This window comes from Solanum verrucosum, unplaced genomic scaffold (assembly GCF_900185275.1).
Source record: "Solanum verrucosum unplaced genomic scaffold, falcon-dt-bn FXZP01000020.1, whole genome shotgun sequence".
NCBI lineage: Eukaryota > Viridiplantae > Streptophyta > Magnoliopsida > Solanales > Solanaceae > Solanum > Solanum verrucosum.
In genome coordinates, this window is record NW_026019903.1 from 301,398 (window position 1) to 329,128 (window position 27,731).

Here is a 27,731-nt window from a genome sequence, read left to right on the forward strand (position 1 = left end):
TCCTTTCTCTCTTTTTTTTCGATTGATTTTTTGGAGAAGAAAACAAACTATGCGCAAAATGTATGGGTGTAGACAGTTTGTTTGCAAATAAAATTAAGACTTTGCATTTTGGAAAGTTGACTTCCATAAATTACTATTGACTTAGGGCCCGTTTGGCCATGCGATATGATATCATGATATGAAATCATGAGATGAAATTGAAGGTTTGTTTGGATATGCGAAATGAAATTTTTGTGTTGTATATTTTCTCATAAACATAAAAATCCTATAAGTTGCAAAACTATTAAAATAGCCCCAATTATTTATTCAATCTTATCAAATAAACAAAAAATTATAACATCGCATAATAAATTATTACAAAGTTATTTGTTCTCCACTTAAGTAATTGTTTCATCTAACTTTAATTTAATAAAAAAAATTGAACATAAATTGTAGTGTACTAGTCTTTAATATAATCTTCCCACATAGTACGGACAATTTTCTCACGTTGAACTTGCGTAGTCCTTTGTATGGAGATAAAAATCCTTTTGTGTTTCGGAAACCAACATCAACAACATAATATTTATCTACCAAAAAATATTTTATAAAGAATTACTAAAAGCAAAGATGACATAAATGAGACCGCTTTGTGTAAATAAATAATATTTATTCTAAGGATGTAATTTAAAGTTATCATGTGGTGGAAATGGAAATTGTAACGTTGGTTCAACAAGTGCGTTCTCAAGTACTTTACTATCATGTGCAGTACCTTCCCAACAAGCAGCAATAAAGGTAAATAGCATATCAAAATCACAAGCACATAAGACATTTTGTGATGTTCTTCCTTTGCGATTACGATATGCTTGTTGCACCGCTTTAGGAACCTTCCCTTCTATATATGTTCCATCAATCGCACCAACACAATCCTACCAAATAAAAAATACATCAATATTAGTTTAGTGAACATAAAATAAATTGGAAGCATTATTGAATGCACTTCATAAAAATAATGTTTGTAAGAGTAATAAAAATAGTGCTCCCAAGACAATGCAAAGTCATAAAATAAATATTATCTCTTTAAACAAAGTTGATAGGAAATATGTAACTAAATACTAATAACTTACACATAAAATATAAATGTTCACTTATTAAGGCAATAAAATAAATTTATTAATGTGATTGAAATTTTACCTTAAACCAAGGCCAAAATCGAATATTATGTCGAATTTTGGAATGTACACCAGTCATATTTTTTGGTTGTATAAATGTTGGTGCCATCTTGCTAATTGCCTCGGCAACTATTTTAACATGCCGGTTAATTGTTTCAAGTGAATGTTGAAAAGTTTCACAATCGTGAGGTGTGAGTTAATGTGACTATATGTTGGTGAGAATAATAAATTTTATGTCGGTGAGAATAATAAATTTTAAAAAGTAATGATGTGATTATAAATTTTATTTACATATGAAACAAATGGTTAGTAGATATAAATGTGAGGTTGTTTTAACAAAAAATAAACTCATGAATCAATTATTGTATTAAAATATCTCAAATCATGATATGGTGATTCCATATCATGGTTTTTGGAGAATATGGTATCACCTCTCATGATATGGAATCATGACATGAAATCAGCGTAAAATCGCATGTCCAAACGCTGATTCTATCTCACGATACCATATCGTGATATGATATCCAGGGGCGGACCTACAGTGGTTCAAGTGGGTTCATATGAACCCACTTCGTTGAAAAATAATACTGTATATATATGTATATTTAATCAGTTTTTAAAATTTTATATGTATATATTAAATTTTGAACCCACTAACACAAGTTTGAAGTTTAGCTGAGTGGTTGAGGGGGTTCAATTTTCCCAGCCAACCCGGGATCGAATCCCATTGCCACATTTTAGTTTAAATTCGTTTTTTTGATATATAAAACGTTCACACACAATTTTGTCTTCTATGTAAGTGTAATTTTTGTCCTTTTAGTTACTTAGAAACTATAAAAAGTAGAACAACTTTTTACTTTTACAATTAAAAGTCCAATAGTCAACAACTTTTGTCCTTTTTGTTTTTAATTTTTTTTTTTCTAAAAACTCAACTAAAAAGGCACTAATCCATATTATTCTCAATTCTAAAAACCCTTTTGTCTTCTTCTTTGTTGAATGTTTCGCTCTTGATTCTAGTCTTTATTTATACATATATGATTATTGTGGTTATTTTTTATTTCTTCAACTAAAAAATCCCTTATCATTCTAAAATCAACAAAAAATTACAAATAATATTAGGTATATTTCTATATATTTGATTCTGAAATTAAGGTTATAATTATTTTGTTTTATTTGTTAAATGTTGAATGAAGAGAAATCATTCATAATATTCTTTTATTTTCTTAGTTTATATTGAAGCCTAGTTTTTCGTCCATCTTGTTATTTACCGTCTCATTCATAAGTCAATGTAATTTTTTTCAAATGTATTAACATTGTTTAGTATAGTCAAATATGTATGTTGTTAGCCTTATAAAAATTACAAATAATATTAGGTATATTTTTATATCTTGAACCCACTTCATTAAAATCCTGGGTCCGCCACTGATGATATCGCATGGCCAAACGCCTACTTACTGTTTCCCTCTTTGTTTACTTGCGTCCTTTTCTGAATTTTGTATTACTCCTATTACCCATGGGTCATTAGCATTTTAAAAGTAATACTAATTTGAAACATGTTAACTGTGTTCTTTACAATTTCAACTTGATGTATAATTAACAATAAAATTAGTAAAGAGTGGGTGGATTAAGTTTTTTTTTTTTTTTTTTTGTTGTTGCCTAAGTTCTAAAGAAGAAATTAATAACAGAATGTAAACTGTTTAAAGAAAATGAAAAATATGAGGAAAAAAAAGAAGGTCGAGAGTAAAACTCTAAGAAGATGAAATGTTGTTAGAGAAAGTTCTTTTTTGGAGAGGGCTTCTTAGAAATGAATTCCACAACAGAGGAATGAATGCACAAGCGACGGTGAGTGGATACTTCACGAACAGATTGCTCACCACCGAATTTTACTTCATGGAAAAGATTTTCCTCTGTCGTGGCCTCTTGCGAGCAAAACTCATACAACATGTCATGAACACGACAAGTTTTGATTTGTCCATCAAGCGTCCTTTGCATTACCATCACTAAATTTCTATTCACGAGTTCATTCAAGTAATTCTCTGCTTTACACTCAAGGGATAAGTTCCCTCTGTACTGGATGAACCCTTCCGCGATCCATAAGTGGATCAATTTCCTGGCAGGGATTAAATAGCCTCTGGGGAATATACCAAAATATAAAAAGCAAGATTTCCAGTCATAAGGCAAACCATCATAACTCATCCGCACCAATTTATTTGTTGCTCCCATTCCTGTATTGTCTTGCCTTTCCCAATTAGAGCTCCTGCAATCACCACAATAGCAAGGGGTAGTCCTTTACACTTCCTGGCTATGCTTTTTCCGTTTGTTTCCAATTCGGGGGGACATTTAGCTTTGTGTAAAGCTCTTTTCTCCAGTAAAATCCAACTTTCTTCATCAGTCAGAAATTTTAAATCATGTGGACTCCTATTGCAATATCTTGCGACATTGTGATCTCGAGTAGTAAACAATACTCTATTGCCCATGTCATTTTTCGGGAAACCAATCTTGATACGATCCCAAGCATCTGTCGACCAGACATCATCTAAGACAATCAAGTATTTTCCTCCTTCTTCCAAAATCTCTCTTACTTTAAGAGCTAAATCCCTTTCAGACATATCACGGCAATGCTTGGAGTTTCCGGTGAACTTACTGATGCTGTTAAGATATAATTCTCTTGTCTTGTATGATTGGGAAACATAAAGCCAAAGTCGAGTAAAGAACTCATACTCAATCTTTGGATGCTTGAAGATCTTAGTGGCTAGTGTAGTTTTGCCAAGACCAGGCATTCCAACAACTGGAATAACCTCTAAATCACCTGATCCTTCAAGAAGACGGTCGATTACCGTCTGCGCCTCATCGTCAAAGCCCACCACATCATCTTCCTCAACCACAGGAGGCTTTTAAAATAGCAAAGATAAAAGATTAAACATATGAAAGCTAAGTAACATTGGCAAGAAAAAGAACATACAACCAAAAAATATAGTAGTATTATATTATGCATTTGTGCCGGCAGCAGAAAAGGATAGGTCAACTATAGCAGCAAAGTTGGATTTTCCAAAGACAGATCAGAACACTAACATTACAAACACTAACTATTATAATACTGTGTAAAGCCATACATCCTCATTTGTTTGCATTAGGTAGGAATCAGAATGGTTCAGAACTTCGGTCTATTAAGTGCATTTGTTCGTATTAAGATTTAAGCACTAGTATTTGATTTGAATATCTCTTAATCATTTGGATCTTGAACAAAGTCTTAATATCATTGAGATATATTTTTGTTAGCATAATTTTCACAATCACTCTATCTCTATGATCACTAGCTACCACCAATAACCAATTCTGTCATCGCAACCATCATCATCATTACCATCGTCAAACACCACCACTAATGCCAACTACAACTTTCATTCGCTAGTACACTTACCATCTCAATTATTATAATTATATCAACTGGCATCCACCGCCACTAACTTCATTGCGGTCAATCTCTACTATCAATCACCCATCATGCATCACAACTAGTGTTATCTCCTGTATTTAGATTAACAAACCAGAAATAATAAAAGATGAAAAGAGAAACACAAAGAACTATCCGAGTCCACAGAACCCACTGTGTGTCCTTAAGAAATTTAATCCCCTCAAGTACGCGAAGTTGCATATTAATTCCTCCCAAGATAAAACGGATTAACCATTAAAGAAGTAGCGGTACCTCAAACTTCGATAATTTCAACGAACTTAAAATGACAGCAACGAATCTCACACACATACACGATCGATCGATTTTGTTTTGTAAGAAATGTATGCAAAAGAAGGGAAGAATTAGATGACGAAAAATGAGAGAAAACCTCTTTATTTATAGCCAACAAAGGGTAAAGGTCACAATCCTTTAGAAAGAAGACAACATTTCAGAAAGGTCACAACACTTTGGAAAAGGCATAACCTTTCAAACGGTCACAACCCTTTAGAAAGGACACAACCTTTCATAAAGGTCACAACCCTTCGGCATAGTCACAACTCTTCAGGATAGTTACAACCCTTCATTTCCTGTTCACACCTTTAAAACCCAACAATCCCCCATATGAATAGGGAATGGCTATTGTTAAAACATATGCATGAAAAATTGTATGATTCGTAATTAAGGATTGATTGCCTCTGGATAAGTGGGTTTCCCTTTGAACTTTCCATAGTAAACATATATCGGATATACTCGGTCAATCGGTAGATTTGATATCTTTGAACCGTCGAGCTTTGGTGTATACCTAGACAATATAAGTCACACAATTAACCCTTGAACTGTTTTTGGTTCTCATCATTTTGTTCGTTTCAGCCATGAACACGTCTTGGTTTATAAGTGCGTAGAGAACTGGCCTTACCGGATTCTCCTTGAAGCGGCTTACACTTCACACTTACATAGGTGATTTCTAAATGTGTTATCTCGTAGATACACCATTTGATATACCCTGTATCAAACTTAGAAATCATTAAAAAGTCCTTATACCTTTATCCTTGTTATTGAACATTGTCTTATCATGATAATGGACCATAAAAAATATTTTGACAATGTTGAACTGTCATCAATGACTTTGTTTGATCTCCTTGAACCTAAATCTTGGGATCTCCAGTCTTCTAGGTAGAGTTACCGCCACAATGACTTGTTCTCGGCCATAGTCCCATTCCCTTTGATAATCTATCAACTTCCTCTCTAGTTAGGCCTTTTATAAGTGGATCCGTTACACTATCCTTTGACTTTACATAGTCAATTATGATAATTTCACTAGAGAGTAGTTCTCTAACGATATTATGTCTACGTCATATATGAAGAGACTTTTCGTTATACATCATGCTCCATGCCCTACCTATTGCAAATTTAACTCTCACAGTGTATGCATACTGGAGCTAAAAGGTTTGGGCCAAAAATCTTTCAAGAAATTTTGGAGTCATTCAACTTCTTTACCGGCCTTATCTAGAGTGATAAACTCAGATTTCATAGTAGAACGAGCGATACATTTCTGTTTGGAAGATTTCCAAGAGACTGCTCCTCCACCAAGAGTAAATACATATCCACTCGTGGATTTTACTTCATTTGACCTGGTGATTCAATGTGCATCACTATATTCTTCCAATACTGTTAAATATTAGTTATAATGCAAAACAATAGTTTTTTAAGTATGTTTTAAATATTCCAAAACTCTTTTCATTGTCATCCAATGAGTTTGATTGAGATTACTCGTGAACCGACTTAGTTTATTAATAGCATATGCTATATCTGATCGCGTACACTTCATGATATATATCATACTTCTTAATACTCTAGCACAATCCAATTATGAGTCACTTTTGCCTTCATTCTTTTGAAGTACAAATCTCACATTTATTGGAGTCTTGAAAATATTGAAATCCAAATGCTCGAACTTGTCAAGTACATTTTCAATCACATCAGTAACTTCAATGTCTTTCATATCGAAGTTACTTTCTAGCATATGCTTAGTAGCATTTATGTCAGAAATGTCTCTTTTGATGATCAACATGTCATCAACATAAAAACAAACAATGACCTTTTGATTTGGAGTGTCTTTAATGTAAAAACATTTATCTTATTCATTAATCTTGAATTCATTTGCCAACATAGTTTGGTCAAATTTCGCATGTCATTATTTGGGCGCTTGCTTTTAGTTCACATAGTGACATAACAAGTTTACAGACTCTCTTTTCTTTACCAGAACCACAAAGCCATTGGGTTGTTCCATGTAAATTTCTTCCTCAAAATTTCCATTTTAAAAAAAAAATGTTTTCACATCCATTTTGACGAATTTGAAAGCCATATTTTGCAACTAGCGCAATTAACATCTGAATTGATGTAATCTAGTTAGTGCTATTATCTGTCAAACAAGGCTTTCTTATTGTCTAAAACCTATGACAACAAGTCTGTCTTTGTATTTGTCAATAGTTTCATCAACTTTCTTGTAACGACCCCGAAAATGATAGAGTGAAACTAGAGCCTCACATGTGAGTTTGGAGTCGAGAACTTAATGAAATGATTATATTTGAATTTGACCCAAAAAGTTCTTAAAAATGTGCTTCAGAAGTTACCGGAAACTTGTTTAGCTGTATATAAAAAGATCCGTTTCGTTTTTCGAAAATCCGACTTCATATTCTTGTTTAGGGGGTCAAATTGAGTGGGAAATGGGTCTAACCCAAATTTTAGAGCAATCGTATCAAAATCCAAAATTTCCAAGTGAAGCCTTTTTCGAGGGTCTACTTTGGAGGGTCATATCTCCTAGCACACAAATTATTTGGGAGAGGATCTACTTTGTGAGGATGAATCCTCCGGTGTTTCTAGGTTCTAAGGTGGGAGAGGATCCCCAAGAATTTTTGGATGAAGTGTATAAGGTAGTGAGTGCTATGGGGGTGACTTCAAAAGAAAAGGCGGAGCTTGCCTCCTATCAATTGAAAGATGTTGCCCAAATTTGGTTCACTCAATGGAAGGCTAATAGGCCGGTGGGAGCGGATCCTATAGAATGGGAGGAGTTTAAGGAAGCTTTCCTTGGTAGGTATTTTCCCCGTGAGAAGAGGGAGTGTAAGGTTGAGGAGTTTATCAACCTTAGACAAGGCAATGCGAGTGTGCAAGAGTACTCCTTGAGGTTTACCCAATTGTCTAAGTATGCTCCATCTTTGGTGTCAAACCCTAGGGATGAGATGAGTAGGTTTGTGACCGGTGTATCCGACCTAGTCAAGGAAGAGTGCCATACGGCAATGCTCCATAATGGCACGAACATTTCTAGGCTCATAGTGTATGCTCAATCCATTGAGGAGTCCAAACTCAAGAGGATGAATAGGAATGTGAAGAGGGGTAGATCCGATGAGCAAAGGCAACCTAGGTTCAAGAAGAGGGCTCAAGACCAAGATTCTTCAAGTGCTCCTAAGGTTAACCAAGAAAAAAAATGGTAAATCTCAATTTTCTAAACCTACTTGCATCACTTGTGGCAAGAGGCACTATGAGAAGTGCCTAGCCGGTACTAATGGGTGTTATGGTTGTGGAAAGAATGATCACAAGGTGAAAGATTGTCCTACTCTTACGGCTAGAGGAAGAGAGGCAAAGCAAGCTTCTAAAGATGGAACGGTTCCTATTCCTCTAAATTATGGTCGTTTCTATGCCCTCCAAGCTAGCAAGGACAAGGAAGCTAATTCGAGAAAAGGCGCCGGTAAGTTTTAGTTCCTTATGGTCATGAATGTCTTGATGAGGTTTCTATGTTGTTGTTTCTCATGTTTGCCTTAGTTGGGTTTGGGGGGATGCTATGTTGAATAGCAAGGTTGTTGAGAGTGTTGATATCCTTATCTCATTCCTTCTATTCTTATTCAAGCTTGAGACCAAGAGTTCCTAGTAGCTTGTTTTATGTTTTGGAGTCTTGGGTGAAAATGAGTTTTCATAAATGTGTTCTTCATATTGATGTGCATTTAGTTGAGTTGTCTATATGCTTCATAAGGATAAATGTTAAACATGCTTAAATGTTGCATAATTGTACTTTTATGAGAAAATTGCATAATGTGCCTAATAATTTTGGGATGAGTGTGATGTAAATTGGAGAAGGAAGTTCATCCAATGAAATGAGAAATGGTAAAGTTTGATGCATAAGGAATTGGTAGATGTATTCCTAATTTCTTGAATTGCATGAAGTTGTTTGAGCCTCATTGATGTGGAGTTGATGTTTCCTCCGATATTTATGTACTTGTATTGATGTTGTATGCATGTTGATGGGCTGTATACTTGAGTTGTTACCCCTTATGTGTTTAAAGTGTCATTCGAGGACGAATGTTCCTAAGTGGGGGATAATGTAACGACCTGGAAAATGATAGAGTGAAACTAGAGCCTCACATGTGAGTTTGGAGTCGAGAACTTAATGAAATGATTATATTTGAATTTGACCCAAAAAGTTCTTAAAAATGTGCTTCGGAAGTTACCGAAAACTTGTTTAGCTGTATATAAAAAGATCCGTTTCGTTTTTCGAAAATCCGACTTCATATTCTTGTTTAGGGGGTCAAATTGAGTGGGAAATGGGTCTAACCCAAATTTTAGAGCAACCGTATCAACTATACTCCAAGAATTTTGTGGGTCTAACATAATACAAGATTGTCATTAAATTTCATATCTTGTACTTTCAAATTTAAATTAGATAGTAAGTCTAATTTTGTCTTTATCACAAGTAAAGAACCCCCCACATTTTAAATATGTTCTCAAAAATATTTTTCAAGTATTTGAAATTATTTTCCACATATTTTTTCTCATGCTTACACATTGGCAACACAAAGCCTCTTTTGAAGATTTAATCCATATAAACACCCACTGCAGACACAAAAACCACTAATTTTATGTCACTAGTGTTTTTTTTTCCTTTTTGCCACAACTAGACAAACCACTTAGTATTTAGAATACTAACAATAAAGATTCAATCTTTATACAACTTGTTTCTAGTTTAAAGATGAAGTTTTTATATTCTTCTAATCGTTAACTGAATGAACCTTTAATTCTGATGAAGTTTTGATATTTTTCGAATCAGTTTCACATTCAGACAATGTAGTAAATCAAAAAGGTTTTAATCTCTAGAAACCTCAAATACAACACTGTTTTGAGCTAACGATGAATCTTTTTCAATCATTTAGCCTTAATATTCCTGACGAAGATTTTGTACTCTTCAAGTTAGAATATTCATTCAAACAAAGTATTTAACAAATTGGTGAAGTTTCTATATTCTTCAAATCAATGCACAATCTGATTTGTTCATAAAGTTCTTATATTCTTCAAACCAAAGGAGTAAAAAAAAAAATCTCCAAAAGTCAAACACAATCAAATTTCACATGGAGTAGAAAACTACAAAAAAAAAATTCCACCTCTAAACAGAATACGTATTAATAATAATAAAAACATATTCTGAGATCATCACATAATGACTCTATCCTAACATTTATGAAATAAATTTCATTACTTATAAAGGATAGAAAAAGAAAATAATAATCAAGGGAAATAAAGATAAAACCTGATTTTTCTTTCATTGAATCATATTCTATCTATCAACAATAATTTCATGCAAGTCACTTTTCTTGCTAATTTGTTTTTTCCTTTTCTCAGTTTCCATCCTATTCCTATTTTCCTCAAGAAGACATTTAATTTCAACAAGAAACTAAACTCATGTTCAAATATTGTTAGGAGACAACATTTGTTCATTTACTTCTTCTCATAGTTATATAAAATCAAGAATATAGGGAAAGAACTAAAGTGCTCATCTTAGCCTTTATGCACAAAATAACTTTTCTCATTGAAAAGAAAACTGAAGGGGTGCAATGCTTTAATGCACTTGGGAAGAAAATAAAAATAATCTTACCCATTCAAGGATAACTTACTACAAAAAATATACTCGAACATATTAAAGTAGTACTAATTAATCCCAAATCTCTTTATCATATGATAAAATAATTCTCTTTTTCTTCTTTTTCTTTCCCCAATAAAAAGAACACAGAAAATAGAAGTAATTTCCTTACCACAGAAAATACCAACATTAAATTTCTTAAGCTTGTTATCTCTTGTATTCAGATTAGCAAATCAGAAATAATAAAAGATGAAAAGAGAAACACAAAGAACTATCCGAGTCCACAGAACTCACTGTGTGTCCTTAAGAAATTTAATCTCCTCAAGTACGTGAAGTTGTAGATTAATTTCTCTCAAAATAAAATGGATTAACCATTAAAGAAGTAGCGGTACCTCAAACTTTGATAATTTCAACGAACTCAAAATGACAGCAACGAATCATACACAGAGACACGATCGATCGATTTTGTTTTGTAAGAAATATATGAAAAAGAAGAGAAGAATTCAATGCCGAAAAATGAGAGAAAACCTCTCTATTTATAGCCAACAAAGGGTAAAGGTCACAACCCTTTAGAAAGAAGACAACCTTCCAGAAAGGTCACAACACTTTGGAAAAGGCATAACCTTCCAAACGGTCATAACCATTTAGAAAGGACACAACCTTTCATAAAGGTCACAACCCTTCGACATAGTCACAACTCTTCAGGAGAACCCTTCATTTTCTGTTCACACCTTTAAAACCCAACAACTAGCACCGCCAGAAATTACCACTAACATATTGTGGAGCATCACACATTCTTTAGCCACCACCAAATATTAATATCAGCCAACTTCACCATCACCAATACCAATCGCCACCATCACACCAGTTACTACAACACCAACCACCTCTACTGTCATAACTATCACCATCACCATTAGTCTATTGATACTCATTAATACCAATCATCACCATCATCATTACTACAAATCATCTCCATTGTCACTAGCAAACATGAATGGTGCATTTTTCTAATTAATAATTTGATTTTATTTAAATTATATATTTCTTTTCTTTACAAATGAATAAATTATGCCTGTGTTTAAATCTAGAGACAACATCTTAATCATTCAAAGTTCATTCAAATCCAAACAAAATACTCATTTTGTGGATATGTTGGCTAAAATTCGTTCTCATATAAAATTGATTATTCATTATCGTTCTATGAACTTTTCATTTACTTTGTTAGGTATCTTCCTGTCTCAAAATAATTGCAGAGCATGTCTGAATTGTCTATCTTTAAGCACTACGTTGTCGTTATGCTCACTCATTATGTCTGAATTGTCTATCTTTCAAATTTATATATTCTAAATTTTAAAAAGGGAACTTCAAAGGCTAACAAGTGGTAACTAATTTAATATGCACATATATTTAATGATATTAGTCCTGAGAACGTGCGTTGAACGTTTATTTCCTAATTGACATTAGAAAATTTAATTTATATAAGTAAATATATCATAGTGGAGCGTACATAAATTCATCACTAAGTTCAAAGCTAAGTCCGTTTGACATAAGAATATAACTCTTCACAAAATATAGCATGAAAATCTTACGTCAGATGTTGGAAGTTTGATATTTTTAATGCTTCATGAAAAATAAACATTTTATTATATCAGAGGAATTAATATATTTTAATTACTAAACGTAAGTTTTAATAATAATAAAAAAAAGAAATTGGCTATAAAAAAAGATACGTATAAAGAAAAATATTACAAAATGTCTAGGTGGTGTAGCATTAAATTTATAGAAAAAATTATAAGTTCAAACGGAAAAGAAAGAAAAGTAAATAAAACATGACATCCATAATAAAAGATATCACATTGCCTTTTAGTTAAAAGAAAAAAAAGACATCACTTTAAAATATATAGACAAAAATATTGTCATATGGATTGAATTATATTTTGTTAGAAGTCGACTTGTTATAGAGAAAATGTGTCATATGTATAAAAAACTAAAATCATAAAAAAATATTAAACAAAAAAGAAAACATGACTATGTTAAAAATACAAATACACTATATTTCTTGAACTATATATTAAAGGATCTATATATAAAAAATGAATTCTAATCCAATAAAATTCAATTCAACATTTGGACTAATTTTTACTTTACATTATTTTTTAATTTTACTTTTACTTTTACACTAATTTTGTACCTCTCTGTAATAGTTAAGTACATGAATTTTCTAAACATTTGAGATTACATATAAAAAGGAAAAAGTACAAACTTGTTATTTTAAAAAAGATAAATGATTATCAAGCAACGAATAAGACATAACTATAAATGCTTATCAAAGACTTACTCTTTTACGGGTCTAGTTGTGAAAATATTCTGCGGGATTTAACATGCTTACCCTCAAAATAATTAATTATGAATATAAATTGTGACTATCTTAATTATATTTATATCCTAAAGATAGAAGAAATGAAGAATACAAAAATATAGTAATCAATTACAAGGTTATATTTAAAAACTCAAAAAGATGGAGATATGAAAAATAAAAATACACTTACAGCTTCATATTGGATAATATTCATCTTACAACTAAGATAATTTACATATTTCTCAACAAAAAGAAGATGAATATGCATGAACTTTTAAAGAATACAAATAAATGAATTAGTAAGAATTCTTACAATTACAAATTGGTCATGAACATTTTACAAATGATGTAGACCATCCTAATGTAAAATGCAAGATGATCACAAATTTGGATGAAAGAAGGGAATATAAATAATGTTGTGCGAGTTTCTTTGAGAGACTCTTCAATACCCCCACTTATCTTACAAATTAAGATTGAAGATTATTAGGCTCTTCATTACCCACATTTAGTACATGAATATATGATTGCATTAAGATCTTGTTTGGTGCATGAATATAAATATAACTATTACTTAATAATTAATTAATATTTAATTTATTTTAGCGGTAAGATAAAGGTAAAATGATAATCCAACTTTGAGTTTAGGAACTTTTCACTTTTTATATATATATATATATATATATATATATATATATATATATATATATATATATGATATGATGATGATATTCAATATGAATACACAATTTAAAATTTAAACAAAAGTTATTGAGTTCGATTGAATCCACCCTCTGCCACTAAAGATATTACTCCACTCATTACCTCAAGGTTTTGGGTTAAATCATAAATACTCAAAAAATTTGCACCAGAATTGAGCATGTAAGTTCTCCCCCACTTACTAAGTTTTAATTTCTTTAAGTAACAAATAAAAAAATTCATAATTAATTTAGCTATATATAACATATCAAACAAAAACTGATAAGGTTTCTGATGATCAATTTGGTTTCAACTTTTAGATGATCTGAATTAGTTGGATCAAATTAATAAATAAACCCACACAAATATGGGTCGTGTTGACCGAATCCTTATATTTTGATGAGCGAATTTAAGGACTTGAAGCAATACCTGTCTCATCTCTCCACCTCTGTTGATTGAATCATCATGATCTTGAAGTAGTGCCTGAAGGCCATGTGCCATATTTTGCCGAATTTCTTTTATTTTATCTCTGATACCTTTAATCTCCACAGCGACGTCCCTCACTCTTTTATAATGTACAGGTTTGTTGAAAACCCCTTTGTCCTTATGAATCTTAGCTTCAATTACAAATTTATCAATAACATCTTCAGCATGATTCACCACTTTTCTGATACTCTTCACTAATAATTTCAGATCTGGGTTTTCGCTGCGGACCATTGCAGCTTGCTTGAGAAAGGCATTGAATTCACTCAAATCATCAAGCAGATTCTTGATTTCATTTTTAACTCCTCCGATTAATTCCACATTGTCCAGCACCAATTGCATCAAGTTCTCTAACAGAAATTCCACCCCCACATCAACCATATTGTTTTCCTTTCTCTCTTTTTTTTCGATTGATTTTTTGGAGAAGAAAACAAACTATGCGCAAAATGTATGGGTGTAGACAGTTTGTTTGCAAATAAAATTAAGACTTTGCATTTTGGAAAGTTGACTTCCATAAATTACTATTGACTTAGGGCCCGTTTGGCCATGCGATATGATATCATGATATGAAATCATGAGATGAAATTGAAGGTTTGTTTGGATATGCGAAATGAAATTTTTGTGTTGTATATTTTCTCATAAACATAAAAATCCTATAAGTTGCAAAACTATTAAAATAGCCCCAATTATTTATTCAATCTTATCAAATAAACAAAAAATTATAACATCGCATAATAAATTATTACAAAGTTATTTGTTCTCCACTTAAGTAATTGTTTCATCTAACTTTAATTTAATAAAAAAAATTGAACATAAATTGTAGTGTACTAGTCTTTAATATAATCTTCCCACATAGTACGGACAATTTTCTCACGTTGAACTTGCGTAGTCCTTTGTATGGAGATAAAAATCCTTTTGTGTTTCGGAAACCAACATCAACAACATAATATTTATCTACCAAAAAATATTTTATAAAGAATTACTAAAAGCAAAGATGACATAAATGAGACCGCTTTGTGTAAATAAATAATATTTATTCTAAGGATGTAATTTAAAGTTATCATGTGGTGGAAATGGAAATTGTAACGTTGGTTCAACAAGTGCGTTCTCAAGTACTTTACTATCATGTGCAGTACCTTCCCAACAAGCAGCAATAAAGGTAAATAGCATATCAAAATCACAAGCACATAAGACATTTTGTGATGTTCTTCCTTTGCGATTACGATATGCTTGTTGCACCGCTTTAGGAACCTTCCCTTCTATATATGTTCCATCAATCGCACCAACACAATCCTACCAAATAAAAAATACATCAATATTAGTTTAGTGAACATAAAATAAATTGGAAGCATTATTGAATGCACTTCATAAAAATAATGTTTGTAAGAGTAATAAAAATAGTGCTCCCAAGACAATGCAAAGTCATAAAATAAATATTATCTCTTTAAACAAAGTTGATAGGAAATATGTAACTAAATACTAATAACTTACACATAAAATATAAATGTTCACTTATTAAGGCAATAAAATAAATTTATTAATGTGATTGAAATTTTACCTTAAACCAAGGCCAAAATCGAATATTAATGAGAAAGGCATCGAATTCCCTCAAATCATCCTCCAGATTCTTGATTTCATCTTTAACTCCTCCGATTAACTCCACATTATCTTCCACCAATTTCTTCAAGTTCTGTAGCAGAAATTCCACCCCCACATCAATCATATTATTCTCCTTTCTCTCTGTTTTTTTTTTTCGATTGATTTCTTGGAGAAGAAAGAAAATATTATGTACAAAATATGTGTGGGGTAGGCAGTTTGTTTGCAAATAAAATTAAGATTTTGCATTTTGGAAAGTTGACTTCCATAAATTGTTATTGCCTTGCTGTTTCCTCTTTGTTTACTTGCGTCCTTTTCTGAATTGGTATTAACTATTACCCATTAGCATTTTAAAAGTAATAATTTGAAAGATGTCAACTCTCTTCTTTACAATTTCAACTTGATGCAAGTGGATTAAGTTCTCTCTCTCTTTTTTATTTTATTTTTGTTGTTGCCTAAGTTCTAAAGCAAAAATTAAATACAGAATGTAAACTGTTCAAAGAAAATGAAAAATAATATATAATTAAATATGATGATAATATGGTGATTATTTGGGACTTTAGTAAAAAATTTAACACAGATATTGAAATTTCTATAAGTTGATGTGTCACAATGTGGCCTAGAGGGTTGCATTTGTAAAGAGGGGCACCAGACCTAGCTTCCACAAAGGTGAAAGTCAGTCAATGCTAACTTTCTGCTATTGTGAGAGTCCAAGTCACAAAAAGAGAGGTGACCAACTAAGGTTTTGCATGTGCTAAGGTTTTTTCATATATGTCTAGGGGTACTTCTACCTTTTCCTTATAAGTAACACAATTATGCAATCAATTTCAAATTTCAAACTGTTGATCCAAGGGATGGAAGTTTATCGAGATTGATTTTGACTCAAGAAATTCTAAAATTATGGGATAAATTTTTCTAGACTAATCGAACATGTTCTTCATAACTTTGAATATATTTAAATTCGTTTATTTAAATTTTTGATTTAATAATATTTACATTATTTTAAAAAGTAGTACACTACATAATTTGACATTCATGTGCAACGCACGTGCAATAAAACTAGTTTGTTAAAATGGACGAGTAAAAATAAATAAATGTAAGGACCAATAAACTGAAATGAAGGGAGTACTTTGTAATATTTAAATTTGGCGATATCTTTTTGTATTTCCAACCAGATTCATTGAATCTTGCTCGGTAAGAAATAATTGTTTTTAAACTTTTTGTTGTTGAATCTCACAACAAGTTGACGTAGTGGTGCTCATCCTCATTTCTTACCCCTTTTTCATTATATACGTAAAGAATAATTTTATAGTTTTATTACTAATAAAATAAATAAAAGTAAATCTTTCAATGATTTATGATTTTTATTTGAGATAAGTATTAAAAATCTATAATGAAGAAAAAATGTATTATAATTACTATTTGAGAAATATCATTACACCAATAATAAGAATATGATTTAAAGCACAAAAGGTTAAAAAAATAAATTAAAAATACCCGAGCGTACGTTTTTACGCCCAGGACTGTTTTTATGCTTGGGGATTATGCCTCAAATTTTAGGACTTACGCCTTATGGATCTACGTCTTTAATTTACGCCTCGCCCCAAAAACGTTTTTGAAAACACGGATACAAATCCTCTTTTACTTTAACAAACTCAAGATGAAAATTCTATTTTTAAGCTAAATAAGAAAAAAAAAAAATTTAAATACATACGGTACCATGGTAGGAATGCACACACAAAAATATTTAAGCTAAATAAGATGCAAGTTTTATTTTTCTAAAAAAATGAATAATTAAAGCTTGCAAAGAAACTACAAAAAACTAAATAAAGTGAAGGGTAATTTTGTAAATAAACAACTTGTTCTTAAACTTTATGCAATACATATTATTTTGTATACAAACTAAACACCCAATAAAAAAGAATCTCAGCATAACTTATCTTATCATAACTAATCTGAGCATAACTTATCTCATTATAACTAATATCATCATAACTTGTTTCCAAACCAAACGACCCCTAAAAGCTAAGGAGATAAGATGTGTGCATGTTAAGCCGTCTTGTCAAACAATGTGGAATCAATAGAGGTTTTTGGCAAAGATAATCCACTTCATTGATCACTAGGTGACACCTTTTAAATGTTGGGTTCTCTTATCGACTATCATCCTCAAGATATGTTATCCAACGTTTTTTTATAAATATTATCGAACATAAAATGTAAGAAAAGCTTTATAAGGAAATCCAGAAATGAAGCGTTTATACAATAACTCAGAAGTCTAAAGCAATTATATTTTTTGGGAAACATTAGTCAAGAAGGATTTGTTTCCCTAAAAGCTACTGTACTCATAGGAAAATTAAACAAAACGCGCCTCTTTTTTGCCTTCAGTTTTAAAATACGTAGACTATGCTGAAAGAAGCAATTTGATGAATGATGAAACTACATGTTTTGAAGTATTTTCTAGAATTTATTATTTCTTGTAAACAATGTATCAAGTCATTTTTTTAATTTTGATATTCTACTTAGAGGTAAGTAGTTGAGATGTTTACACGATACAATAAGAACATACCTAGTGTAATCCTCAAAAATGAGATATGAGGAGGGTGGTGTACATGCAAACCTTACCCCCACAATCAAATGCCTCTAGTTATAGATGACAGTATGGAAAAAAAAAACAATCTTTGAAGAACCAGAAGTGCTGTTTAAATAATAAAACATGATCAAATTGTGTATGAATCAGAACAAGTGACTATTGTTCTGTTGTTGTATCTGAATGGAGAAAATTCAGAGTGGTATAACTTATAAGTATCAATGTCTGAGATTTCTTGAACGTTACATTTGGTTCTTATTCCTCGGCTACGATGGCACATTACAACCACAATCAATAAAACATGAACACACATCAAATACAGTAAGAAACCAAAGAGTTACAAAACTGTGGATCAGTCGTTCCACTTATGAAATGCAATAGGCTTCGCTGTTTGAGCAGTGAGCCAAATGAAGCAAAAACCATGCGCGCCAACCAGGCTGGTTGAACCAGCAGCATGTGATTATTTTAGACCTGTACCAATAGCATGGTGTAAGTTGTTGACGAGTAGGTCACAATGGAAAAAAAATATGAAACTCACCAAGAAAAATGGAGGAACATGTTACTACCAATTGAAGTTTTATCAAAAGCCATAAGGTGAGATAATTACTAAATGCAACCGAAAATCCATACGTAATTCATAAGCATCTGTCATAGCAAATGGAGAAAACATGCATAAGCTTATCACCACGATTTGATATTACGATTACTATTCCAAATGATGCGTAAATTGTTACTGGATACTCCTATCTCATGCTACTGGCTAGTATTTTAACAAGTTATAGGCTCCTTGGGAAAGGGGAGATAGCAGATAATTAAACATTTCTTTTGGAATACGAAGCACAAATCAAAGAGATTGATGTTAAGGGAAGATTTAACTAACCTTTCTAAGAAGCTGTCTGTACATCAGAATCAGGAGGGAATACAGAAAGCTTGAACTTCTGGGATTTAGCAGTTTGCAGCTTGTTTTTTTTGGCTTGTATCTCTCGGGCAGATTTTGCTGCTGATTTGGTGGAATTTTGCAAATCCATCACTTGGAGGCTGCGTATATCAGACAGGCCAATGGGGATCTTCTCAAGTTTATCACATGATATGTGAAGATGTTTAAGTCTCGGGAAGTGATCACCCGAAGCATTCCAAGAAACTAAGTTTGCCCTCTCAATGCATAACACTTGTAGGAAAGGAAAACCTCCATCATTTAGTTCCCAGTGCTCTCCCTTAAATGCATTGTCTTTCAGCTTCAAGACTTGAAGGTACTCCAACTGTTTCAATACAGACATATCATCCCACTCCAACCAGGTGTCTGATAAAGTCAGCTTCCTCAACTTAGTTGGAAATAGAGATGCTGGAGGAAGGCGTAATTGTGTCTGATCAGTCTGACCAACATTTATCAGCTTCAAGTTCTCAAGAAATTGCAGCCTCTTAACATTGTTGAACAATATGGACTGACTTGGTTCCATTAGCTTAGCTATTTTTCCACGAATGCCCAGTTTTTTCAAGTTTGGAGCCCTCGAGAGAACATACTCAGTGCAGCTTTCTGGTGCAATTGTGGAGAGGGTTTGCAGGCTTTGATTTACCAAGGTAGTCTTACTTGTTTTGGGGTTAGCAGGCGTAGGCAATTTAGCAGACGTGTTGGTGTGCAGATGCCTTAGCCGGGGCATGTTCAATATGTCTGCTTGAATATCAAGGTTGATCTGTTGTGTGTTGACAATGAGGGTTTGTACGTTCCAAAGTTCCCCAACATGTTTCGGAAGGGCTTTAATCAAGTCAACTGAGAAAGCAATATACCTCAGATGATACAATTGAAAGAACTCCTTGCTAAAGCGATTGATTTTGATGGATTCAGTATCAAACACTCTTAGTAATGGAAAGGCTTTTGATATGTTTGCACTGACAGTTGGGGGAGTGTCAATTTTTTCTGGAGAAAAACATAGGAATGACCTAACATGCTCACCAGAGGGCTTCTTAGAAATGAATTCCACAACAGAGGAATGAATGGACAAGCGACGGTGAGTGGATACTTCACGAACAGATTGCTCACCACCGAATTTTACTTCATGGAAAAGATTTTCCTCTGTCGTGGCCTTTTGCCAGCAAAACTCATACAACATGTCATGAACACGACAAGTTTTGATTTGTCCATCAAGCGTCCTTTGCATTACCATCACTAAATTTCTATTCACGAGTTCATTCAAGTAATTCTCTGCTTTACACTCAAGGGATAAGTTCCCTCTGTACTGGATGAACCCTTCCGCGATCCATAAGAGGATCAATTTCCTGGCAGGGATTAAATAGCCTCTGGGGAATATACTAAAATATAAAAAGCAAGCTTTCCAGTCATAAGGCAAAACATCATAACTCATCCGCACCAATTTATTTGGCTGATCTCTATTTATGAAATGTTCGCCCACACTCTGATCCACTTGCTCCCATTCCTGTATTGTCTTGCGTTTCCCAATTAGAGCTCCTGCAATCACCACAATAGCAAGGGGTAGTCCTTTACACTTCCTGGCTATGCTTTTTCCGTTTGTTTCCAATTCGGGGGGACATTTAGCTTTGTGTAAAGCTCTTTTCTCCAGTAAAATCCAACTTTCTTCATCAGTCAGAAATTTTAAATCATGTGGACTCCTATTGCAATATCTTGCGACATTGTGATCTCGAGTAGTCAACAATACTCTATTGCCCTTGTCATTTTTCGGGAAAGCAATCTTGATACGATCCCAAGCATCTGTCGACCAGACATCATCTAAGACAATCAAGTATTTTCCTCCTTCTTCCAAAATCTCTCTTACTTTAAGAGCTAAATCCGTTTCAGACATATCACGGCAATGCTTGGTGTTTCCGTTGAACTTACTGATGATGTTAAGATATAATTCTCTTGTCTTGTATGATTGGGAAACATAAAGCCAAAGTCGAGTAAAGAACTCGTACTCAATCTTTGGATGCTTGAAGATCTTAGTGGCTAGTGTAGTTTTGCCAAGACCAGGCATTCCAACAACTGGAATAACCTCTAAATCACCTGATCCTTCAAGAAGACGGTCGATTACCATCTGCGCCGCATCGTCAAAGCCCACCACATCATCTTCCTCAACCACAGGAGGCTTTTAAAATAGCAAAGATAAAAGATTAAACATATGAAAGTTAAATAACATTGGCAAGAAAAAGAACATACAACCAAAAAATATAGTAGTATTATATTATGCATTTGTGCCGGCAGCAGAAAAGGATAGGTCAACTATAGCAGCAAAGTTGGATTTTCCAAAGACAGATCAGAACACTAACATTACAAACACTAAAGGCATAACTATTATAATATTGTGGTGTAAAGCCATACATCCTCATTTGTTTGCGTTAGGTAGGAATCGGAATGGTTCAGAACTTCGGTCTATTAAGTGCATTTGTTCGTATTAAGATTTAAGCACTAGTATTTGATTTGAATATCTCTTAATCATTTGGATCTTGAACAAAGTCTTAATATCATTGAGATATATTTTTGTGCATAATTTTCACAATCTCTCCATCTATATGATCACTAGCTACCACCAATAACCAATTCTGTCATTGCAATCATCATCATCATTACCATCGTTAAACACCACCACTGATGTGAACTACAACTTTCATTCGCTAGTACACTTACCATCTCAATTTTTATAATTATATCAACTGTCATCACCGCATCCACCGCCACTATCATCATTGCGGTCAATCTCTACCATCAATCACCCATCATGCATCACAACTAGCACTGCCACAAATTACCACTAACATATTGTGGAGCATCACACATTCTTTAGCCACCACCAAATATTAATATCAACCAACTTCACCATTACCACTACCACTCCCACCATCACACCAGTTACTACAACACCAACCACCTCCACCATCATAACTATCACCATCACCATTAGTCTATTGATACTCACTAATACCAATCATTACCACTATCATCACTACAAATCATCTCCAATATTATCAAACATGAATGGTACATTTTTTTTAATTAAATAATAATTTGATTTTATTTGAATTATATATTTTTTTTCTTTACAAATGAATAAATTATGCATGTGTTTAAATCTAGAAACAACATCTTACTCATTCAAAGTTCATTCAAATCCATACAAAATACTCATTTTGTGGATATGTTGGCTAAAATTCATTCTCATATGAAATTGATTTTTCATTATCGTTCTATGAACTTCTTTTACTTTGTTAGGTATCTTCCTGTCTCAAAGTACTTGCAGAGCGTGTCTGAATTGTCTATCTTTAAGCACTACATTGTCGTCTATGCTCACTCACCTTCATTCTTTTTGAGAGACTCAGGCTAAACGAAGATTTCAACTTTATGTATTCTAGATTTTAAAAAGGGAACTTCAAATGGCTAACAAGTGGTAACTAATTTAATATGCACATATATTTAATGGTATATTCAATATGAATACACAGTTTAAACAAAAGCTATTGAGTTCGGTTGAATTCACCCTCTGCCACTAAGGATACTACTCCACTCATTGCCTCAAGGTTTTGAGTTAAATGCTCAAAAATTTTGATACCGAACAGGTAAGTTCTCTCATACTTACTAAGTTTTAATTTCTTTAAGTGTCTAATAAAAAAATCTTGATTAATTTAGCTATATATAACATATCAAACAAAAACTGATAAGGTTTCTCATGGTCAATTTGGTTTCAACTTTTAGATGATCTGAATTTGTCGGATCAAATTAATAAATAAACCAACACAAATATGGGCGTGTTGATCGGATCCTTATATTTTCATGAGCGAATTTTGTCGAAATTAAGGACTTGAAGTAATACCTGTCTCTCTTCTCCACCTCTGCTGATTGAATCATCATGATCTTGAAGTGCCTGAAGGCCATGTGCCTTATTTTGCTGAATTTCTCTCATTTTATCTCTGATACCTTTAATCTCCACAGCGACGTCCCTCACTCTTTTATAATGTACAGCTTTGCTGAAAACCCCTTTGTCCTTATGAATCTTAGCTTCAATTACAAATTTATCAATAGCATCTTCAGCACGATTCACCACTTTTCTGATACTCTTCACTAATTCTTTCAGAACTGGGTTTTCGCTGCGGACCATTGCAGCTTGCTTGAGAAAGGCATTGAATTCACTCAAATCATCACACAGATTCTCGATTTCATTTTTAATTCCTCCGATTAACTCCACATTGTCCATCACCAATTGATTCAAGTTCTCTAACAGAATTTTCACCACCACATCAACCACCACATCAACCATATTGTTTTCCTTTCTCTCTCTTTTTTCGATTGATTTTTTGGAGAAGAAAAAAAATTATGCGCAAAATGTGTGGGGTGTAGACAGTTTGTTTGCAAATAAAATTAAGACTTTGTATTTTGGAAAGTTGACTTCCATAAATTATTTTTGACTTACTGTTTCCCTCTTTGTTTACTTGCGTCCTTTTCTGAATTTTGTATTACTCCTGTTACCCATGGGTCATTAGCATTTTAAAAGTAATACTAATTTGAAACATGTTAACTGTGTTCTTTACAATTTCAACTTGATATATAATTAACAATAAAATTAGTAAAGAGTGGGTGGATTAAGTTTTTTTTTTTTTTTTTTTTGTTGTTGCCTAAGTTCTAAAGAAGAAATTAAAAACAGAATGTAAACTGTTTAAAGAAAATGAAAAATATGAGGAAAAAAAAGAAGGTCGAGAGTCTTCTCTGATTAAAACTATAAGAAGATGAAATGTTGTTAGAGAAAGTTCTTTTTTGGAGAGGGTGTTTTTATATGTCAAAAATTCAATCTTTCGTCTAATTATGAAATAACTACACGCTGGCACTAAAAAAGACTACCTAATAGTATGTACATGTTTGCACTTTGATGTTTGGGTTCGAGGCTATTTGAGGACGAGTTGACGTTAGGCTCAAGACAGATTGTTGATATGTCTAAGGATCATTATGAGAGTGATGCAATTGTAAAGTGATTTGTCTCCAAGGAAGGGTCATGTAGGTTACTCGATTATAGAGCAACCTTGATCGTGTTGAGGCAATATCGGTCCAAGTCATGTCGGGGATGATTCTTCAAATTTTTCTCGAGTTGGAGTAAGTATGAGCCAATGTCTTTACGATTCCAACTCAACCATGTGTTACGATTTATTCTTTTTCTAAAAGCAATTTTTTTCTTATACTAATTACTATATATTTAAATTGGCATAATACATATATTGACCCCTAAACTTGGCTTCAAATTTTAACTTTGACCTTTAACTTTGTAAGTGCACAAATAGGCACTTTAACTATCCAAAACTTAAACAAAAAAACACTCGGATCCTACCTGGCAAAATGCGTGAAATACACTCAAATTAGGCGCGTCAGATGTAAAAATTCTGGGGGTCAACAGTAAAAAAAGCATTGAAAGGACAATTAAACCCTTTTAATATTTTTTTCAACAATTTTCCCCTCTTTTTTGCATTATTTGTTGTTTACTGCAAAATGCAAGTGACATTTAATAAAATTTTTTGTTATTACGAAAAAAAATTATAATGAAGTTTTTTTTTGGCAAGAAGGAAAAAGGAACACGTGTAGTACTAAATTTTTTTTTTGAGATTCAATCAATTTTTTTTGTCTTTGAAATATTTCTAGCTGTTAATTACTGTAATATATAGTACTTTCTAAGAAATTTTCAAATAATATATATTATTTCATTTGTCCGAATTTATGCGTCACCGGTAAAATTTGAAGAGTCAATCAGATCTTTTATATATTTTTATATCTTTTAAATAATTAAGTAAGTAATTATCGTGATTTATAATATTTTATACAATTATTTAGTATGGTAAAAGAAATTTAAAAGAAACACGCATCCTTCAATAGTAAAATATGGGTCCCCCTTTTTTTTTTTTACAGGTTGACCTCCTGTCTGTATAGTCTTTTTTTGTCCAGAAGGAAAAAGGAACACGTGTCGACCCCAAGGTCCTCTCTATTCCCGCTTATTATATTATATACTAGTGGTGAAGAGCCCGTGCTAATAATTAATTTAAAAGTTAATTTTTAATTGACGTTAAATAAATAGTTTTAAATTTTAAATTTGAATAAATTATATATATTTATATGGTAGTAAATGTTCATGTTAACTCTAAAATGAATACATCACTATTAATAAAGCTTAAAGTTTAAAGAAAAATCCTTAAATGACCAAAATAACCCTTAAACTCAATTTTAATCACAAAAAGCATACATGTCCACGGTGTGGTGGCTGATTCATCAACTAATTTTTTGTATGTTTTTTCAAAAATATTTTAGTTGCTAATTTGTTATAATTTATAAAAATCATTAACGTCATTTTCGAATAACTTATAGTGTTGTTAACTTTCAATAATATATATTGTTCCATCTATTCAAATTCATGTGTCACCAATAGAATTTCAAGAGTCAACAAAAAATTTTCTAAAAAAAATATATTTTAATTATGATTTATAGTACTTTTAAATATAACGTATAGTGTGTTTGTAGGCTCTTATTAGATTGAAAAAATATTTTAAATTAGTAATTATTGTAATGAATAGTGTATATTACATAATTTTCAAATTTGTAATAAATTTTTTTAAATATTAAGTCTAATAATTTATAGTTTCTTAAATGTAATCTTTGAATACACATAAATTAAAAAAAGAAATAAGACAAATAAATTATAAATTGAATAATTGACATTTTCAAATATTAATTTACCACAAAATGAAAGTGAAGGAAGAAGTTGTGAGGCAAAAATAAAGAGAAATTATTTGAAAAGGTGTCAAATAGACAGGAAAACGGGCTCATATGCATTGAATAGTTGGCAGCCATTGAATGGGTCACTAATACACGTGGCAGCGTGTGCATTTCACGCTTTTGGCTCCCAAAATCGCGTGTTTATTTATTTAAAGGTAGGATAGTTAAAGTGTCTATTTGTGCATTATGAAAGTTGGAGATCAAAGTTAAAATTTGAAGCCAAGTTTAGGGGCCAATATATGTATTATGCCATTTAAATTTATGTGATTAAATCTAATATTTATTGAAATTTTAACATATATATTATCTTCTGCATGTAATTTTGGGTTCTAAACCCTTTGTTGAAGGCCTATGAAAACCAATTATCATACTCATTGATTTTGTGCACACTTGCCAACTATAAATTTTGGTGTAGTTTAATATAACCCACCCTTTTTGAGCATTTATGTCTTAAAACATGTTTTGATGCTTTGTGCATATTACTAGTTTTTAGGAGTGTGCGCATTGTCTATTAAGCAAAAAATATGTGAAATAATTAAAATAAATATAACTTTAATGGTCTAAATATATCTATATAACTTATCTTCTACACACCCATGTCATGTCAGTAGATATGCAAATATGTAGCTACTATAAAGAAATTACATAGATATATAGCTACTTTCTTTTAAGTACATGTATATGTAGCCTATCCCATATTAGTGAGAAAAAGGATGAAAGAAAGAAAATATTAATAAAGTACATTTAAAATGAATTTAAGTTTTTTACCTATATAAAATTACTTTCAAAAAATTATGATTATCAACACTTCACATAAAATAATACCAAAATCTCGATCTTTGGAGCATTTTTAAACATCTCTGGGAGATATGTCTCCTAAATCGACATCAATTATAATTTATAATATAAACTAGTAAAGTATAAAACTAACATTATATAAACAAATATAGATGTCTTTTTATTTCATTCTACTTCATACATAATGATAAAAATAAATTTCCTTCCAAACGTTCCCTCTTTATTATCAATATTCTCACATATGATGACGTCTTCGATTCAAATGCAACACTAATGCTATTGTTCCTAATAGTTCTAAAAAGATCAATGGTATTCTCTTTTTCTGTCCCTAGCCGGTCTATAGCTACGAAGGGAGCTAAACAACGATAAAACAAAAAAAAATAAAAAATTTGGCATAACCAATTAAAAAAAAAAGATTAAACAGGATTTGCAAATTTAGTTGCTCTTCTTGGTGACTTTAAATAGGGGATCTTAGATAAAGGAAGATGAAAAGAATTAGATTATCAAAAAAAAATAGAATAAATAAAAATAACCCATCAAATTCCTACTTTATTATTGTGACTTTTGGTCTTCATCAATTTCCTCACAAACAAATGATCTTGAATAAGGGCGAAAGCAGTTTTAATTAAAGAAGCATCATACTAGGAAATAAAGAGTCTATAGACTTGAATCATAATTATGAGTATTTTTACATTTTAGTGCAATATTAAAGTAGAATACATAGTTGATTTTTTTTTCAACAACAAAAAAGGGATGAAATGGTACAATTCAACTTTTAACTTGAGTTCTTTCCACTTTTAGTAATATATAAATAAATATGATGATAATATGATGATTATTTGAGACTTTAGTAAAATTTTCTACACAGATATTGAAATTTCTATTAGTTGGTGTATCACAGTGTGGCCTAGAGGGTCGCACTTGTAAAGAGGGGCACTAGACCTAGCCT

At 32.0% G+C, this 27,731-nt stretch overlaps 1 protein-coding gene and 1 pseudogene across 1 annotated transcript; both read right to left on the bottom strand.

Annotated features, from left to right (window-relative positions):
• Positions 1-2,915: 2,915 nt before the first annotated feature.
• Positions 2,916-14,436, bottom strand: LOC125820525 (putative disease resistance RPP13-like protein 3; annotated as a pseudogene).
• Positions 14,437-18,317: 3,881 nt separating this feature from the next.
• Positions 18,318-23,558, bottom strand: LOC125820466 (putative late blight resistance protein homolog R1B-14). The gene is made up of 3 exons (XM_049499908.1): positions 23,049-23,558; positions 19,112-21,329; positions 18,318-18,702 (listed from the first exon to the last, which is right to left on the bottom strand). The coding sequence occupies exons 1-2, from the start codon at positions 23,490-23,492 to the stop codon at positions 19,116-19,118; spliced, it is 2,658 nt and encodes an 885-aa protein (XP_049355865.1). The 5' UTR covers positions 23,493-23,558; the 3' UTR covers positions 18,318-18,702; positions 19,112-19,115.
• Positions 23,559-27,731: the final 4,173 nt, after the last annotated feature.